Raw genomic sequence first — 20,009 nt, 5'->3', positions numbered from 1 at the left:
TCCTTTTTTTCTGCCAGCTGGCTCTTCCGGGCGATCGCCATGTGGCATTACATGTGCACATGGGGAGACCTGTCAGCATCACAGAAATATCAAATGGATTCATACTATCACATGTCTGCAGATGGCTTCAAGCCCTTGACCTTGCCACAATGCCACTTCCCAATTTTTAATCCCATTTATGTACTAGCAATCGTCAACTTCTCTGCATTGTCTACTTTCTTTATTGTATGGTCATGAGAAGAAATGCTTCCGGTTTCTATATAGAACTCTCTTCATATATAATGAATGTTGAATACTTCAAAGTTCAATTCATTATGCCATGGCCGGCGGCTATGCTGTTGAAAGCAAATTATAACAAAACAAACAAACAAAGAAGCCATCAGCTTTGGACAGGTTTCGTCACCGAAGGGTATCTCAACCCTCAATATTGGAGGTTTGGTCAGCAAAATGATAACTGATGACTTGGTGGCCATGTAATTCTGCTAGCCCGGACGTGGGGAAGGGAAATGGTTGCTCCTTATCCAAACTATTCTCTACTTAGTCGCAACTAGTTCCTATCTAACCTAACCTGATTGCCTACATCTCAACCTCTTACTGACCTATAATCTTAACATGTTGCCAACATTAAGACATCTCTCTGATTTACAGAGCAAGTTCAAGAGTTCTATGATCTCTGTCTCATCAACTTTACTCTTAAAACTTACTAAACAATAAGCTTAAGTTTCTCCAACATCCACCTTCTGTGCTTGTTTCAAGATATTACACTATCGTAACAAAAGTTTTCATAATGACTGAGGATAGACACCACTAGAAAGTTAATGCAATCAATTGGGAAGTGTAAAGAGAAAGGATTTGTATTTCAAGGGCAATCATTCATTATTCTTAAGGCCTTGATTCTAGCCTTGATTTGGCAGTCTATCAGTGTCAACCCATTAACTCGAAGATGTGGTGGAGAAAACTCCACAATATCTATGCATTGATGCTTTGAAAGGGCTTCTAATGGGATTGACATCAGCAACTATAGAATTTCATGAGCAATTTAGTACACAATCTACCACATAATCATTACCACCAAATCTGGCATCTGGTTTTTATTCACTAAGCATACATAAAATCCAATAACATATAGTCAAGAAGTAGACACATTCTACTCTTTTTCTTGTTTCTAATGAATAAATAGATTAGAATATCTTTCCATTTATACATTACAAACACTTCATCTGACATAATGATCTTTGAAACTGAATATACCGCAATTGAAAAAAGAACACATGAATCTCCCCTTAGCATTAATTTTGGAGAAAAAAAAGAACTAAGCATGGGCTGAACCAATGGTCACCCAGGTCAACTTCTAGAAGAATTTGGTGGTAATTCCACTGAGGGCGATAGTGGGAGCTGTTGACTTCTCTACTAGGACATAGTAACGTGCAAAGGTTCATTCATGGAACTCTTTTGCATTCTTGAATTGGTAGGATATCCATTATTGGGCTACCAGGCGGATGATACAGCCCTGAGTTGCCCCAGGCCTGATTTCGATCTAAATCCTTGTGAATTATGATTTATGATTAGAGACTTCGACGCTTGAGAAAGAACACAAAAATGAATCTAACAGACTTCCAAAGCAAAATCGATGAAGGAAAAACCATTATAGACTAAATTTGCATTAAGCAAAGGATTACAAGGAAAAATGATGTTAACTTAGCCTATTCTTTTCTTTTTTAACAAAAATGCAGGATACATTCACAACAAAGATCAAAATTTTTGAAGAATCTGACTGTTCTCTATCCATCAGCCAATTCTAAACTTTTGACCTTAAACTCATTGCCATTTGGTATTGGACCATAAAGACAGATGCGCAGATCACCTTGCACTACTTGTTGGTGAAAGTAGTTCTTATACAAATCCCAGAACTCATCTCTGCCATTTCAACAAAACATAAATGAATCAAGCACGGCTCAAATTTCTCAAGTCCATGTACAGACTTGGCATCAAAATGTAGCATGAACGTTGAGGGTACGGAAACAAACTCGTGCTGTGCCCAGATACACCATTTACAAAAGAAAAGTGATAACAGTAACTAGACAAACACAAATCACAATGAAACAAAAAAGTGGGGAAGATGATGATGACTTAAAAATGAGCTCATTAACATACCTGACTTGAGGAAGGGTAAGCAAGGAATAGCCCTTGACATCAGTGTGAATATCAAGCAGAATCAGTGATAAACGTGAAAGTCCCAATGCCTCAATGTCAATTAACTTTTTAATTCTGCAATTTAGATTACAAGAGAACAGGAAAACCATGATTCAATTAGTAATGATGAAAAACAAACACAAGAATATTGCCACATCACACCGCCAACCAAAATAAAAAATAAATAACCATGATAGAAGTCTGTAATTAACTAGTGATTACCCTTTTGTTTAGCCTGTGATAAATAAAGATATGTAGCTTTATCTTTATCATGTAGTTCACAATCTTACATATGGGCAATCAATAAAACATTTTCTACTTAATCAATGCTATTAAAAATATGGCTTAGTCAATGAGAAACTTTTATGAAAATAAAAGTACATTTTCACGTTTCTCCAGTTTATTTTGATTAAATTTATCAAAAGTTACCTATTTTATGCTTTATTCACGAAATATATGAATTTTTAATGGTTGAAGATCTATTCTTTTTCTGTTTATTTTATGTAGACGATATTAATAGCATTAAATGAATAAAATTTTGGACTACAATAACAACTTTACACTATTTTACAATAAATTAGACCTATTTCGCATTCCAGTTAAAACAAACAAATTCAGAGACAGTAGTATTATTTCTTTAATCACTAAGTAGATAACATCTCGTTTATTCACTTTTACATGTAAATTACTGATTAAGATAAAACTATTTAGCTTTCCATAACCATTCCCTCGCAAGATACATGATGAAACACCTAAATGCAACAGACTGATAAAGGGCATTCTGTGCGGGAGTTCTAGGAGCTAATTTATCTAAGTTCTACAATGAAATTAATTGAATAAGTAAAATTTTATTGAGGAGGTACGTCATCTAAACCCAAGTAAAAGTACCATGTTCTATAACTTGCAAAACAACAAGTTTAAGGGAAAAAATTACTATCCAAACACAACAGTTTGGAAATTGAATTCAAAATTCAAAAAATCAAGCCCACTAATTAATTTGAACATATTTAGCATTCATCTTCTGTGCAACTTTCTTTATATTGTTGGCCAAGTTAATTTAATCCAACAAAAAAAACATCAGACAACAAATAATGCCTGTTCCACTATGTAAGTCAACTACAAGGATGATTTATTCCATTTAGGATCATATCTTGTGTAAATCAATATGAGGTTCCTTTTGAGAATTCCATCCACATCTTCTTGTCCCCCCCTCCCATTTTGACATTGTCATCCTCCATTACATCAGATCTTCTTAAAAGATCATTTGCAGGCATGCATCTCACATGTCCAAACCAACTTAATTCTATCTCCTTCATTCTGCTCTCGGTTAGCACTAAGCCAACCTTTTCCTAGATGCACTTGTATCTAATGTTAACTTACTATTACCACATCCACCACAATATTCACATTTTAACCACGCCAATTTTTTGGATGTGTTAAAACTTAACTGCACAACACTCAATGCCACGAAGCATCGCTACTCTTATCCTTGCTCTGTGAAATTTCCTCTTATGATTACTGGTAATTTGGCAATCATACAAGATCCTGAAAACGTTTTTCTAGCTTATCTAATTAGCTTGAATCTCATAAATACATATCCATCAATTTCACCATCCTAAATGGTAGAAACAAACACTTGCTATTTAAGTACTCCATAACTCCACATACAGATCACTACACCATACATGAGCTTGAATATATGCAAACCCTATTACACACTCCTTTCTTCTAATGGCCATCCAAAGGACTTCCAGGAGGACCTTGACATAAGCTTTTTCCAGATAAATAAACACCACATGTAGGTCTCTTCATTTACCGGTATAAAATCCATCAAAGTCCTTAACAAATAAATAACTTAAATGATATTAAATCAAATTAATTTTCTGGTGCACTACAGCCTTCTAAGTCAACGTTTGCTTGATTTGCTCTTTCCCATGATTATATCTATAACTCATATAGATCACTGCTCCACCATACATGCCTTCAATAGCTTGAATATATGCAATGTCCAATTACACACCCCTTTCATCTCAGGCCCATCCAAAGGACTTTGGATTTTAACATAAGCTTTTTCCAGGTCAATAAACATGATATGTAAATCTCTTTATTTGGTAAATATATTAACAAAAACCCTTAAGAAATAAACAACTTCCATAACATAAAACCAAATTGATTTTCTGATGCTCTACAGTCTTATAACTCAACTTTCACTTGATCACTCTTTCCAATGATTTTATCTGTAACTCATCAATTTGATACCTCTATAGTTGGCATAATTATCCCTCATTCTTATGTATAGATAATTGATCTTTCTCCACCAATTTAAATTTAATCTGATTCACTTAAATTCTATGATTACCCAAAAAGACTGTCATGTTCAACTTTCATCTTGAGACAACAAAGTTGGCTTTGCTAAACTGGTAGTTAGTTAGTTTGATGGCAAGATTCGATGACTAACCTACTTGGTGTACCACTAGCAATGTTAACTCGGTTCTTCAGTAAAGATACCTGCAACAACCAAAAATGAAGGAAGATAAGCACAAGCATAAATTAACCAAGAGATAGGGCCTTGATCAACTACCTATCAACTAACCAGAGGCCTGATATAACAGTTCATTAACATGATATGCAAAAGCAATTTGCACACACAAAAATTGTTTAATTTCAGTAAGCCATCATAGGTAAGCAACATAACGCAACTAAATAGCATCTGCAACAAGTCTATACCATATTCAGATGACCTTTCCTAGCACACCACTTAGTGAGACCATAACTGCATAATAACCAATAACTTTTAGCATTAAGTGTCCTTTCTCATAATTAATCAATCATGGGGAGTCACAGACTTAACATCTACTATTGTCCAAATTGGATTCCATCAAGCTAAGCTGTCTCCAAAAATATTTTCAGGAAACAACATATTCCAGTAAAATGAAGATGACATTAGATTCAGAACATGCAGCATTCAAGTCTCAGAAACAGAAAATTGAAATGATGAAAATTCATCCTTGTTCAATTTTTTGACACCCAGAATGAGGCCTAGATGTGAAATTAAAATTTCAAATGATTTCCAGCCACACACGAATATCATACCCATACCAATGTGATGCCAAGTCAAAACAGGTGCTTCAGCCAAAAGTGTGAAAATTGTGTGACGAAGATTAATGGTATTGTGGTAATTTCCATGTAAAGTCTTCTTATGTCTTCAAACTTTTACATTACTTTAGAAATTTTTTTTTTAAAGTAAACTTGGGTACCTTATTATCAAGTCCTAGGGTATAAGCATGTAACTTCTTTCTTCTTTCTCTAATTTTAACTCTGTTTCAAATTAGAAATCAACCCTAAATCAAACCCTTTAAACACTATAATAGAAATTTATCTAATCTTAATCAATCTCTTGCTAAAGTAAACATCCAACCAACCCTCAAGACTCCATCTTTTCCAACCTATACCAACCATCATACTAATAAAACCCGGAATCAGCCATTTTTTCTTAACTATAACCAATTCCTCTTAGTTTGTGCAAGCCCCTGGTTCTTTATCAGATTTCAATACAAGGACCACAATTTGCAATTGCAATGCTCTTATGAATTCACAAAATCAAATCTCAATTCTGATCCACTTGCACAAATCTAAACCTTCAATATGATTACACTATATTTGTCTGAAGTTGCTCTCTTATCAATAACTATCTACTCCACCCATTGTCAAATACATTCTAAGTGATAAAAGAACATTACATTTTAGGCATAGCAGAATCACAAAAAATACAAGCCTCTCAACAACATAGATTCTACCCCATAAGAGTACAAGTGACGTAACTAACAACAAACAAGTAGCATTCAAAAATTGAGGATCAAAGTATAGAAAAACTACCTGTTCATCAATTTTCATGTGCTTTGAAAATAACTTTACAGCACGACATTCTTTAGTAAATGAGCGCATGCCCCTAGAGGAAAATAACGAAATTTTCAGTTCCCTTCTGGCTACAGTTTAAAAATAAATCAAACTAAAAAAAATCATTAACATGTACTCCTAGAAATTGGGAAACAAAAAGCTCTTTAAATTCATCTATTGAATCAAAATTTGCAAGTGCTAATTACTTTTCTCTTCTTTTCACTTCTGAGTTCTGCCCATTTTGCTATCCAAACAAAAGAAATCGTTAATTTTCTTCTCTCCAACTCTCAATCTAAAACAATGTTAAGCAATGGCTATATCTAACATAACAGTTATTTAGCTCCTTTTATCTATTTTATTTTTTCTCTCTTTCCAAAACAAAATGAAAAGTAACAAAAGTAACAACGAGTAGGAGCCTAACGAACCTCAAAAGTTCAATAGATCTTAATGCTGAAGTAGCAACAACAAGAACAGCAGGACTTCCTGCTTCAGTTTTCCCTTCAATGAGCTTCCCTTCACAAAGTTCTTCTTTCCATTTTGCCCCAAAAGCTTCCTTTATATATTTCTCTAGCCTCATTACATCTTGACCCGACTCCTGAGAAACATCCAAAATACAACTATCTACACACAAAAAAAAAATCAATGACTCTTTTTAAGTTTTCATGTCAGAGTAGTAATTTAATTTTACCTTTAATAGACTCCATTTCTAGAGAAGAGAGTTGGACCCCATTGGCGGATTGAAACTGACTAAGAAAGTAACTGAGTTGCTGCCTCGGTGTCGCGGGTGGTGGCCGTGGGTTGTTGCTGTTGTTGCCGGTAACAACTGTCGTTTTGTTTTTGGTTTCGATTGGGTCGGTGTCGTTTTGGTGGTTGTTGTTGTTCTTCGTCTTCTTCTTCTTCTTGGACTTAGATTTGGGTATGTCGGACTTGGGGCCGAGAGGTTTCCGGTTGTTTCTAGGGTTTTGGCGAGCTTTCTGTTTTTTCTCCACTTTCCCGCTCCCCATTGCTGCTGCGGTGCGGCTTTTCATGGAAACAAAACGCTTGTACTAGGTTTTTAAACGTTAACTAACAACCGGTACAGTGTTACTGTTATTTGTATTTTTGTTTTATTTAGGATTAAATACTTGTTATTTTTTATAATAAAAATTGATGGAAATATCCACTAAAATCTTATATTCATGTATTTTATTTAATTATTAACTCAAAATTGAAGTAATTTAATTTTTTAATTTTAAAAATTAATTCAATTTAATCCCTCTTATTAATGATATTTAATTTTACCATTCAAATAATGATGTCAACATTAACATCAGTATTGATATGACATCCGTATAATGATGTAGATGTCATGTGGCACCAACTTAATAACGTGATAATGTCATGTGATCTTGGTATGTTGATGTGGCATTGACATGCAATATGTCAATGCCATATGGCAAATAAAAAAATTTTCAAAAATTTCTTTTTGCTATATTATTAGAATTAAATTGTATAAAAATATATAATATAAGAATTAAATTGAACAAAATTGAGATGTTAAATGACTAGATTGAAAAATATTTAAAAAATGTAAATCCTTAAGTTTATGGTAAATATACTTATTAATAAACTAAATATTTAAGTGTAAAAGATTTATAGTGTTAAAAATATAGATAGATATTTTTATACTTGATTATTTGATTGTAAAATATGTACATTAATTTATTTTCTTTTCAAAAATTAAATTTGAATTCTCGTTCTATTAAAAATATTTGAAATTTTTTTTTTTACTAAAGTTAAATTCAGATAAATAACTTGCATTATGTTAGATAAAGAAAAGAGATATAGAGTTAACGATAATTATAAAAATAATTCTTTATTTTTACTTGCTTAATTTGGGTATGACCTCTTATTACAATTACAAAATCTGAGTTATTTCACCTCTTTAATTTTTTATTTATTTTTATATTTTTATTTATTTAATATTTCAAGTTATATTTTTTAGGTTGAAATTTTTTTGATTAAAAGCTACACTTATGGTTAATAGAATTGAATATAATTGTAAATATTTATACAATTTTATTTTGTATTTACAAATTTTTTATAGATCTAAATTAATAATGTAAATTTAAATTTGACAGAATTTGATTGTGGTATTTGAACTTAAATAAAATCATTTTTTAAGAAATTTTGAATAAATTTAAATAAAAGGTAAATTGAGTAAAGGTTAAATAATTTCAAAAGAATTGATATTTGTAAATTGTAAAAATTGCAACTAAATCAACCTATTTTGTTTATTTGAATTCAGCTCAAGTTAAAAATTAAGTCAAATAAATTTTAAATTTTTATACTATTATAAATAGAAAAAATTTTATTTAGTTTTTTTATATTATTTTATTTCAACATAATGCAAGTTATTCATATAAATTTGATTTTAGGTATGAATTTTTTTCAAAATTTTTTTATAGAAAGATAATTCAAACATAATTTTTGCTGAACAAATAAATTAATGTACATTGTTTAGAATCATTTAATCAAGTATAAAAATATTTATATATATTTTTAATATTATAAATCTTTTGCACTTAAATAGTTGACTTATTAATAAGTATATCTATCATCTACTTAAATATTTATATTTTTTAAATATTTTTTTCAATTTAGTGACTCTTCATCTCAATTTTGTTCAATTTAATCTCTGTATTATAAATTTTTATTCAATTTAGTCTCTATGATGTGGCACAAAAAAAAAATTTAATTTTTTTATCCGTCACATGGCACTAACACATCAGCATATTAATGCCATGTCATCATATATAGAGCCACATGGTACTACCATGTCATCAAGTTGGTGTCACATGACATGCCACATCATCATGTGGATGCCACATTATCAAAATATGCCATCGCTGATTTCATCCTTTTAATAGGCACAATTGGATGCTGTTAGTGAGAGAGACTAAAAAGTAATTTCGAAAATCAATGAACTAAATTATTTTGATTTTGAGTACATTTACTAAATTGAACAAAATGTACGTGTACAAAAACTTAGTGAGTATTTTGACCAATAAAAATTATGCTGTGAAAATTTTAAACAAATTTGCTTCATAAACATATAATTTGGTTAATAGATGGCATAATATTTAAACAACTCTTAAACTATTCAGAAAAATTCAAATAATTCCTTTTACTTTGATTACACTAAATTAGGTTTTTATATTTTTATTTTAAATCAAATAAGTTTTATATTTTTATTTATAGTCAAATAAATATTATGATTAATTATTGACTTAATCAAAAAATTACTTATCATTGTATGTCATTGTCATGTGATGCTAACGTAACATGTTAACATGTCATAATAAATAATGATATGGTATATTCATGTGACATGTGACATAGCTATATCGTTTTTTTCACCATTTATATTAACGTCGTATCGACACATATATATAAAATGATAATAAATATTTTAATTAAAATAATTAATCAACCATTAATTATAAGAGTTTATTTAATTCAAAATAAAATGATCAGAACTTTATTAAATATTATAAAATAATAAGAATTTATTCAAAATTTCTTAAATAATTTAAAGATTTTTTGAATACTATACCTAAATAAATTAATATTTCATATTTGGTGTATATGATAATTTATCACAATGTTTTCTTTACTCTTTTATATAATATATTAAGTAATAGATTAATAAAAATATGTAACGTAAAACAAAAAAGCCACAAAACTTTCTTATTAAGACAAATTGTTATTTGTTATAATTTTCGTTATTATTTAATATAATAAATTAAAAATATACAGATAAAAGTATGAAATATCAAACAAAATTGATACAAATTTTTGTCATACCATGCAACTTTTAATTGCTTCTCGTTACAAATTTTGATTATGTGTAACATTTTTTTTATTCCTTAATACAACTTTTTATTATTTTTGTTACAATTTTTTATTATTTATTACAAATTTTTTGTTGCTAATTTTTGTAAAAAAGTTTTTGTTACTGGAAGTATATCGACAAATAATGTCACAGCTTTCTTTTTTTAATAAAAAGCAATAACGTTACTACTTAGTTATAACAAATTTGCTATAACAAACTAAATGTGAAAACAAATACTTATTAAAGTCAAATACTCTATCACTTCTAATTTTTAATTATAATTACACATAAATTTACTATTTTATAAAATATACATTTCACCTCAAATAATTAAAAAATGTTAATATTTAAATTAAAATATCTAAAATACTTATTTATTTATTTATTCTCGTTTAATCACTTTGTGACCAGATTGACTCATATTCAACTAAATTTCACATGGAGCACCAAATCTAGACCACTAAGATTGGTGCTCCTCAATAAAGGCTTTCTAGCCCCTTTCCTCCGCCTCTGCTTTAAATGTAATTTTCATGATGCTTGGACTCCTAAATTCAAAGTCGAATTGACTTATGATGAAGATTGTGAATCAAAGTAGGTGAACCTACCTAAACTGTGCATTATGATTTTCTATTTTTATTTTATGTTTTATTTTTATGGTTTTACAATTTTAATGACAAATAAATTTGTTTGCCCTGCATCTACATCAAAGGTACCCATTACCAAGTCCTCGCATGGACAACTAAAAGTCAATAGTCAATTTAGAGAAAAAAAAATAACTTAGTCAATATTTTTGTAATATTCATTTAATATGAATATAATTATTAGAATTTTATATGGAATCAGAATTAATTATTATTAATTTAAATTTAAACTTTCAAAGTTTTTGTAATTTAAGTCGGACTAATGATACTTGGATTCGATTTATTATAACTTAATAATTATTTTTTAAATTAAAAATTAAATCTAAAAAAAAACGTACATCTATTTGATAATTAATTAACAAGTGAAACAGTTGCTGTAAAAAAAAAAATTGAAACAGTCAATTACTATGAACAATTGAAGAAAAAGTTAAATGCTGGCTGTAACGAACTGTTACATTTCTTTTATAATAATTGGTTAAAAGTTAAAAATATGAAATTACTTTGAAAAGAAGTGAACAGAAATATAAGAAAAAAGAAATGGAAAACACCATAATAAGATAAATAAATAAATAAATAAAGTAGTAGCAGTTTTCATTTCAAAACAGAAGAAACAGGCAACGAAATCCAAGGGGCGTTGAAAGCGGATTGTTGCTCGTTTTTTTTTTTCCTCTGATTTTTGATTTACTTTGCTTTGCCCCCAGCAAAGTAAAAATAACTCATTTGTTACTGTTCAAACTCAGTATCTGTGAAACCAACTTCCGTAGGCTATGGCCCCTGGTATGAAGATCGTTTTTGGATTGTTAACATTTGTCACTGTGGGAATGATTATCGGTAAGTATTTTTCCACTCGATCCAAAGCTTTCTTCTAAAGACTTTCTTGTGTCACTCTTTTAAGTTTTAACTCTCAAACACCTTGTTGGGTATCTCTTGTTCTTTTCTGTTTAATTGATGTTGTCTGCTTTTCCCACTTTCTTTATGGTTTTAACATAATGGGTTTTCTTTTTTCTTCCTTGAAATATATAATCGAAAAGCATGAAAAGAGATTTAGCTGAATAGATAGATGGATTTAGTTAAGATGAGAATTGGGTTTTTGTTTCCTTTTGCTGGTTTTGAATTTTTAGCGAATTGGGTTCAAATAATTCAATCATATTTGTTTCAGAATGAGTAACATGTGAAGTTTTCTTCTAATTATCAACGTGTATGTCATACTTGGAGAGAGTCTTTCTACTGACATGGACAATTATAGTAGCCCTGGAGCATGGATTGAATTTTTCAGTTGTTTTGCTGAGTGTTATGATTATGGGAAATGCAGGTGCTTTGTTCCAGCTAGCTTTTATACGCGGATTAGAAGATTCATACGGTATTATGATATTATATATGTAGTAGAACTTTTTAATGTTGCAGGCTCCATGTTCAATATATATTCCAATTTTCCTTCTTTGTTTTTTTTTGTTTTTTAATTTCTCTTAACATGTTTAATAGGTAGTGACTTTCCAACTGCAAAATTGCGTGTAAGTCAGAGTGATGGCTATCCTAAGTTGCCAAGAGGTTGGTATGATTCTTATTGGTTCTCAGACAACAAAGTAATGGAAATTTATTTAACATAATCAAACTTTGGATAAAGAATCTTTAGTTTTAGCCAAATTGTATATTTTGCTGGAAGTTCATTGATGTATTTTGTCTTTTTACTTTTTTATATTTTCAGGTATGAGTCATTGGCATGGTGACAAAGAAGCAGAAATTTTGCGTCTTGGATATGTATGTTTCTTATTTTTTTTTACCTTCATCTTTTTTTCTTTTTAATTTTTCAATTATTAAAGTTCTAGTGATATTTACGAGCCGGAATTTTTTATAAAATTAATAAAGTTTTGAATTTGCAGTGGAAAAGGGAAACAAAGAACAAAATTAGAAAATTTTCCATGACAACTGGTGGTGTTGCCCTTTGGCTAGTGTTGTTTTAAAATATACTAGTACTTAGTCTGTGCTTTGCAGCAGGTGCAAAACTTTTTTATTTTCTTTGTTTCTCTTAAAATTAATCCAAAGTTTGTATTGTGCTTACATTAATGCTTTTGAAACCTTGATTCATGTTTTTTATAAATTTCTTTTTCCAATTTGAGTGGAGGAATATGTTGTTTTTTTCTATTTTCTAACAAGCCCCCTCTCAAACCAGCCCCATGGGCTTGGTGGTGTGGACTAAGCACAACCCACCACATTTTTGGTGCACATCTCTACTGTAACTAGCCATTTGCAGTAGTAATCATACTTAGATTTGCATGGCTTAATCATAGAGAATGATGACAGCTCATTCTTGTTGCCTCACCTAATATTTTAAGCTTTTAAGTGGAGTTTTTACCCTCACAAATTATAATGGAATAAAATAATAGAGCAGGATTTGATGTAAAGGGATTGATGGACGAAAAGTGAGGAAAGGGGTGGGGGGGAGCAGACTTTGAAGCGAAGGAAATCGGGTGGATGGAAGGGGGGTTGGGGGGTGGTGGACAGCCTCTCTATGCATATTAAAGCATGACAGAGTATAAATTTAACCATTGATGGAAATGAATAATTTACCCTATATTTTTTTATACTTACGTGAAATTGATCCAGAAGATGATTCTCCTTGCATCTTTCAGATTTTCAACGAAAGAAAAAGTTTGACTTTCCTTTGTTGTGATGATGTAGGTCAAACCTGAAATAATCAGCTGGTCACCTCGAATTATTGTACTTCATAATTTCCTTAGCAACGAGGTATGTATGTCATCAATGACTGAGAACTAATTGTGGTACTACAAATTATGACATTGTAAATTCTGATTCATATAATGACTAACTGATGTAGGACAGCTATGTGATTAGGGCTTTTGGCAGCTTTAAGGTTTAAATTTTTTAGAAATTGGGGGAAATTGAATAATGCAGAAGAAGAAATTTGCAAGCTACACATCGTTGGTTGATTGCATTGTGCAATCATGAGAACAATAATGCTGAAAATTCTCTAATAAGAATTCTATCTCTCAATAAAAAGATTACATTGATATATGGACTCCTAGCATTCCTTATCCAGTAAGAACTAGCAGTCGTAGTTAAAAAAATCCTTAGATTCCACCTAGGAAACTTGCAAACTTGACTTAAAACACTAAAACTTGAAACATAGAATTATCCTGAAAAAGTAAAAATAAAAATCCAATAACATAAGGAAAACCCAATTAAGACTTAATTAGACTCAAAATTTTCAATTTCTAGCAAGCCTACCAGATCAGCCTTGATTATAACTTTTCTACCAGAAATTTGCAATTTCTAGCAATCCAATAATATAAGCATTCAATCATACTTTTCTAGCCTAATATTTAGTTATGTAGCAAGAAAAAGAATAAACTCATTATGATTAAATGCTAGGTAGACAAGTATTAATAGGCTGGAAAAGAAATTTGTAAGCAAAGGCAATCTCTGCTAGGATAGAATAGGCTAGTATGTGTCTTTTCCGTTTGTCGTCAAGGAAGTAGGGTTAGAAGATTGACCTTGTTTCTAGTGACGTAAATAGCTCCTTTTAAAATATCAGTGCTCTCCCACTTATGGCTGACTGCATCCATCATATGCTTAATGGTACTGAAGTATTGTTTTATTTTAAGCACTAATTTTTTAAAACAACCTCATTTGCCCTAAGTTTAGTGGTTTGGAAATGCTATATCCCCAAGTAATTCAGCACAACAGAGTTTTAAATTATAGCGTTATAACCTCTGCAGGAATGTGACTACCTTAGAGCCGTTGCCCACCCTCGACTTCAAATTTCTACTGTGGTGGATGCAAGAACTGGGAAGGTATATCTAACAACTTTTTCAATTCCTTGAATTTCATTTTGATGGGGTAACAGATTTTTTTGCATGTTAGTTGCTTTCTAATAAAAAAATGTCTTCTTTTTATAGATCTTCTATTAAGTATCTAGGTTATTTATATTCGTTGAGGTGATATATCGACTTATGCATATATATGCATGTAAAGTATCACCTTTTTTGTCTATTTGATGCGTAAAGTATCCACCTTTTAAAGTTTGCTGGAAGTTAGTGACTGGAGATCTTGTCTTTTTTTGAATTCAAGATTTCTTGATTAATAGCCTATCAACCTTTATAACTGTATGAAGCCTTTTAAATTTATAAATGAAGCAAACGAGTCCTTATTTCGCATTTATTGATTGGGTTTGACTTGAGAACTTAATTAGGTAGCTGCTTGTGTTTCTTTATCGTTGCACTTTTCTCACTTTCAGTGGTTAATTTACTACGTAGGTGCTTGTTTGACCAATCAGACTTTTGTATTACTTTAAGGGTGTCTAAAGAAGAAGGACCCTCTTTCTTATTACTTTACCGTAAAGGATACTTAAGCATGAAGAACCTAACTATTATGATTTGTAGAGGTGGCAATTGGGTGAATTGACTTACCTTAATTAGCTGCATCTACTTCACATACAGTGTATATAGTAAAATGGAATATCTTCTTACATATTACCGCAAGCCTAACTCTAGAAGGACTCGTCCTCTTCTTGTGTTGTTAAGTTTTAATACTTTCAGTAATGATGCTGTGCTGAATGATGACAGTTATGGTCATAAGTTTAATCACAGCACAAAACATGTGTTTCCTATCTTTGGCCTGTTACTTTTACTTACAGTAACGTATTTGTCAAGGCAAGTGTTGATCTAATGATGGCTTCTGTTTCTCAGGGAATTAAGAGTAATGTCAGGACAAGCTCTGGTATGTTCCTGAGTCCAACAGACAGAAAGTATCCAATGATAAAGGTTAGTTTTCAAGTCACTTCTCTCCAACATAAATGTCTATGCCATCAGTCCATTCTTTTATGAGCTGATCAATTGCATAAGGAAGCATAGAAAATGATTTTAATCCCCATTGTAGATGGTTTAGATTTTACTGATGCATAATGCATCTATTAACAGCCAGAGATAAAAAAAAAAAAAAATCACAAGCACTGGTCCAAATTGCCATATGAATGACGTAATCAGATATATATACTATAGCTGGTTTGATGGGAATGTCGATGGGAATTGTTGCCAGAATTGTGTATTTAGTGAAGGGTCAAAAATGGCATTATGACTACACCTGTAGGGAGAGACCTTAGAGGAGACACTGACCTTTGGTATTGAAATTGGAAATTCGAAAACAGATGATGTGCTGTTTTGGTATGATCACATTGCTTTTAGCAGAAGATGCCTTACACCCATTGTTTACTAAATAAACTGAGTTGCTATTCATTCCCTGTCTGGTGAAAGCAGAATTGTATATTTTTACATGAAGTGATTGTGGATCAAGTACAGATATTAATCTTGTGCATCAAAATTAAGTGACTGCTAAGTAATTGGGATATGGTCATGATATGCACAGATTCATGCCATGAACTGATTACAATAATTTAAAAAAGGTCTAAAACTCTGCTGCCACTGGAGTGGCAATGAATAGAGAGAGGATCCACTGGTTATTCGACTTACTCAAATTGTTCATGGTGGCTTATATAATTTCCCTGTTACTAAGCTCTGTATATTCTTTTGCTGGGCAAAGAGATAGTTTGTAAAACTGCCCACTCACAAAGGCTTTTCAAAATAGTTTGTAACGGTCTTGTTCTCATTGACCCAAAGGAACTCTGCACTCGGTTCTGTGTTATGTTTATAAGATTTATCGTTTTTTCTTTTTTTGACAAGTAGTAAGTAGTCTTCTATGGGTTTATCTATTTTTACTAAGGGTTTACACTTAAAAGCATGGTTTTGCAAATATTGGCACTTGATATGCTGGCTGCAATTCTTGGAATCCAGAAACATATGTTGTTTCTAGCATTACAACTGTTGCTTACATCTATCTTCTTCAATTGCCCAATAAAGTGCGTAATTGAGTGTTTCCTCCATTTCTTTTTCCTTGGAACCTTAGGCAATTGAAAAGCGGATTTCTGTCTTTTCTCAAATACCAGCTGAAAATGGGGAGCTTATCCAAGTTTTAAGGTGGGTGTCTGTCTTAAATTTCTGTAAAATATTGCTCAAAAGCAGGAAAACTGATATGTCGTGTCATCAAGGCTAACATATAATGCAGCACAGGTATGAAAAGGATCAGTTTTACAAGCCCCACCATGATTACTTTTCTGATACTGTAAGTTATCTGCCCTTATCAAAATTGACATTGTGCATCTATTGATTGTGTAAGTTATATCTATTCTTGTGATATGGAGGAATTCCGATCCATTTCTTTGCGACTCTTGCAGTTTAACTTGAAGCGTGGTGGTCAACGAATAGCAACAATGCTTATGTATCTAAGCGATGATGTTGAAGGAGGAGAAACATATTTCCCTATGGTAATTACCTTTTTATCAAAAAAAGAAAAAAAACCCTGAATTTGATGCGTAACTTTTGTTAATCATATTATGCAGATGTGCTTCTACTGCATATAAAGAGATGTTCATCTTATTCATCTTTTTTATGGGTATTCTGAGAATAACTGTCAAGATGCCTTTGGTTTGTGGCACTTTTCTTAACTTGCGTATGCAATTTGGTAGCTGCTTTCCAAACTAATAAAGTTCATTGAGTAGTTCTTTGATACTGTGCTAGAAAGAGTAAGGCACAGAAGTTTTGTGAAGTCTGTTTATGGGTGTTAAGGGTAAGCATTGAACATTGGGGTTTTTAAGGTTTAAAGTTGCAAAGACAGCTGATTAGCTTTAACAGATGGAAATTGGGTTTAATTGGCTGAGTTATGATGGCAAAGTGGTTTTTGGAAGTGTGGATATGACTAGAATTTTGGGGCAATAAGAAGACAACAGAATTTAATGTTTTAGAGGAAAGTGGTGGAGTTGGAGAATCATGGTGATGTAACACTCCAATGGACAAGACAGGATTCAAATCCTATATAACATCCAATATTTCTTTCACTGTCTTCGCGCGAGTCTTGATGTACTCTCAATTAAAAATCCATTATATGAGAAGATCCGTAATATTGCAATGGTGAATAAATGCTACAGGAAAAGAGCTTTAAGAATCTACTCTTATGGAAAACTGTTAGGAACAGAATGAGGAAGTAGGGTCCAGGATAATGAATGGTTAGCAATATTGCTGAATTGCTTTTGGTACAGAGTAGGTGGGAAGAAGTTGAATCATATTACTGAAGTTTGAAGTAGTTGTGGTTGGTATTCTTTCAAAACTCAAAATGAAAACTCAATTACCCTTCTTCATCTTCATCTTCATCTTCTGCTTTTCTTTTTTTTTTTTTCCTGGGTTTTAAAAGTTTTCATATAGAGTCCAAAGTAACTGTAGCAAAAGGCTGATTAAACCCAATTGAAATGGCTGGTTTAGTTTGATTTGCTTTTTTCATTTGTCCTTTTTCAAACTTCTAGTGATGGTGTTGGCAACTACATACTGTAGCAATTTTGTAATTTTGTCGCATTATGAATGGTAGACGATGTCAATTTCTTGGGCTGACATTCATACATCACTTCTTAAATGTGATTTTATTCAGCAAGAATATTTGTTTAAGTTTTAAATTAGATGAGTATTATCATTCTGTACGAGGATGTATGCTCATTGTAAATTGCAGGATTGCTCACACAATATATTGAATTACTCAAAATATAAGTACTGTTAACTCAATCTCATGTGGCTAATATTTGAGATCCATCATATATGGCAGTTAACAAATACTTTTTCTGCTCATCTGTAGTTCTTATTTTTCTTGGTGAAATCACCGTAACCCTGGATATGTTCTATCAGACATATAATACTCTTCTTTCATATTTTTGACCATATGGTCGAATGGCTTGGCTACAATGAAGTGCAGGAAAATTGTTATTTGCATTCATGGTGGGTTGGTGTTTGTGTTTTTTGAAAACTGTTCAAGTTGTGCACTGAGGCATGCTTGACACAAGGCAATAACCTATCACTATCAAGCATAAAGTGTAAAGTAGTTTAAGTATTAAGTGATCCTGATTGCTGTGAGCTCATATATCTTTTATTCTAGCATGCAAGTGGACAGCCTACTTCACAATCTTATCAGGTTTTAATATGATTTGGCTAGTGAATCATTAATGGAGAAAAGTGAAGTGTATGCACTGTAGGAAGCAATTAGGCCCACTTCTCTTGTAATTCTCAAGAGTACTGGCAGCTTGTCTTCAATTTCTCAACTTCTTATAATATTAAGATATTAATTCTATTGCGAAGTATACAATTTACTTTTTTATGTCTTTTTTATCACTAGTTACTCCAAGTCTTTTTGAATTTTCTTCAAGATACTTGCACCTTTTATTTATGAAAAGCCTTATACTTTTCCTTGCATAACTGCGGGCCACTCAATTTAAGTATTATCTTGTCATGCATCCCCTTGTTTGATTTTCTCAAATGTTTTTTCTTTTCAACCTTGTCTTTGGCAATTATTAGATGTTATACCTTTTATTGCATTGGTTTGTTAAACATGTGATGTAATCTCAGGCTGGTACGGGTGATTGTAGCTGTGGTGGGAAGATTGTGAAAGGGCTGTCTGTAAAACCAGTCAAAGGAGATGCAGTGCTTTTCTGGAGCATGGTTTGTTTCCTTGCTCTTCATGATAAATTTAAATTGTTTCCTTTCTCAAAAGAAGGTATCTTGTATGATACCTCAGATTTAGATTGGTTTAAAAAGATTGCTCTGATTTCATTAGCTTTGTTGTTTGCATTGCTATGCTTCTCTCAGGGGCTAGATGGACAGTCGGATCCAAATAGCATACATGGAGGATGTGAAGTTTTGTCAGGAGAGAAGTGGTCAGCAACAAAATGGATGAGGCAAAAGCCTACTTTCTGATATTAAGTCCTTGTCCATCTTTTAGATATATTTATGGATAGGGGGGTAGCCTTTCACTATGTCTGGAAATTCACATCTAATGTTTTAGCCAATGAGTAATAATTTAACTCTTAAAAGTAGGAAGTTAGTATTGCCTATATACCAACATTGAGTTCGGCACTTGCACCATCAAAATACCATATAAGAATAGTGTACAGCTTGAGACAGGAAGAATTTGATTTAGTAGCATCAGTCATTTTTTTGCACCTATTTTAGGAGTTTACTTTGATGCCCTTCATGGTTACCCCCATCCCCAACCCAAGGACAAAGTTTCTGTATGTTGTTTTCGGACATTATTGTCCTTGCATAGTCATAATGGTGAATTTAGAACCCTTTGTAGCAAACATTTGTTGTAATGAGTTGTAAGTATCAATTTCCATCTTGCCTGCTTTTAGTCCTTTAATTTCCATACCTGTCTCCTCTTGGACTCCTTCTGCCATTGGTATCTGTGGAAGTAAGAGCATTAACCATGCAAGAGGCAACTATTCTTGTACCTCTTCCATTTGCACCTACTGTTTTCCTTGGTCTCTCACAAACTCAGCAAAAACCAGCTTCCCTTTT

At 31.8% G+C, this 20,009-nt stretch overlaps 2 protein-coding genes across 2 annotated transcripts; one reads left to right on the top strand and one right to left on the bottom strand.

The window, feature by feature from the left end:
• Nucleotides 1-1,631: 1,631 nt before the first annotated feature.
• Nucleotides 1,632-7,151, bottom strand: LOC18602506 (U3 containing 90S pre-ribosomal complex subunit). The gene is made up of 6 exons (XM_007033929.3): nucleotides 6,779-7,151; nucleotides 6,516-6,711; nucleotides 6,070-6,142; nucleotides 4,652-4,701; nucleotides 2,155-2,268; nucleotides 1,632-1,917 (listed from the first exon to the last, which is right to left on the bottom strand). The coding sequence occupies exons 1-6, from the start codon at nucleotides 7,116-7,118 to the stop codon at nucleotides 1,782-1,784; spliced, it is 909 nt and encodes a 302-aa protein (XP_007033991.3). The 5' UTR covers nucleotides 7,119-7,151; the 3' UTR covers nucleotides 1,632-1,781.
• Nucleotides 7,152-11,179: 4,028 nt separating this feature from the next.
• Nucleotides 11,180-19,830, top strand: LOC18602505 (prolyl 4-hydroxylase 1). Its single transcript, XM_007033927.3, has 12 exons — nucleotides 11,180-11,436; nucleotides 11,918-11,965; nucleotides 12,088-12,153; nucleotides 12,311-12,363; nucleotides 13,285-13,350; nucleotides 14,343-14,417; nucleotides 15,312-15,386; nucleotides 16,525-16,595; nucleotides 16,689-16,740; nucleotides 16,853-16,942; nucleotides 19,062-19,154; nucleotides 19,302-19,830. Exons 1-12 carry the CDS (start codon nucleotides 11,373-11,375, stop codon nucleotides 19,407-19,409), a joined length of 861 nt encoding a protein of 286 aa, XP_007033989.2. The 5' UTR covers nucleotides 11,180-11,372; the 3' UTR covers nucleotides 19,410-19,830.
• Nucleotides 19,831-20,009: the final 179 nt, after the last annotated feature.

Source organism: Theobroma cacao, chromosome 4 (assembly GCF_053813885.1).
Source record: "Theobroma cacao isolate CCN51 chromosome 4, ASM5381388v1, whole genome shotgun sequence".
NCBI classification, from domain to species: Eukaryota; Viridiplantae; Streptophyta; class Magnoliopsida; order Malvales; family Malvaceae; genus Theobroma; species Theobroma cacao.
This window is presented reverse-complemented; position numbering and strand designations above follow the sequence as displayed.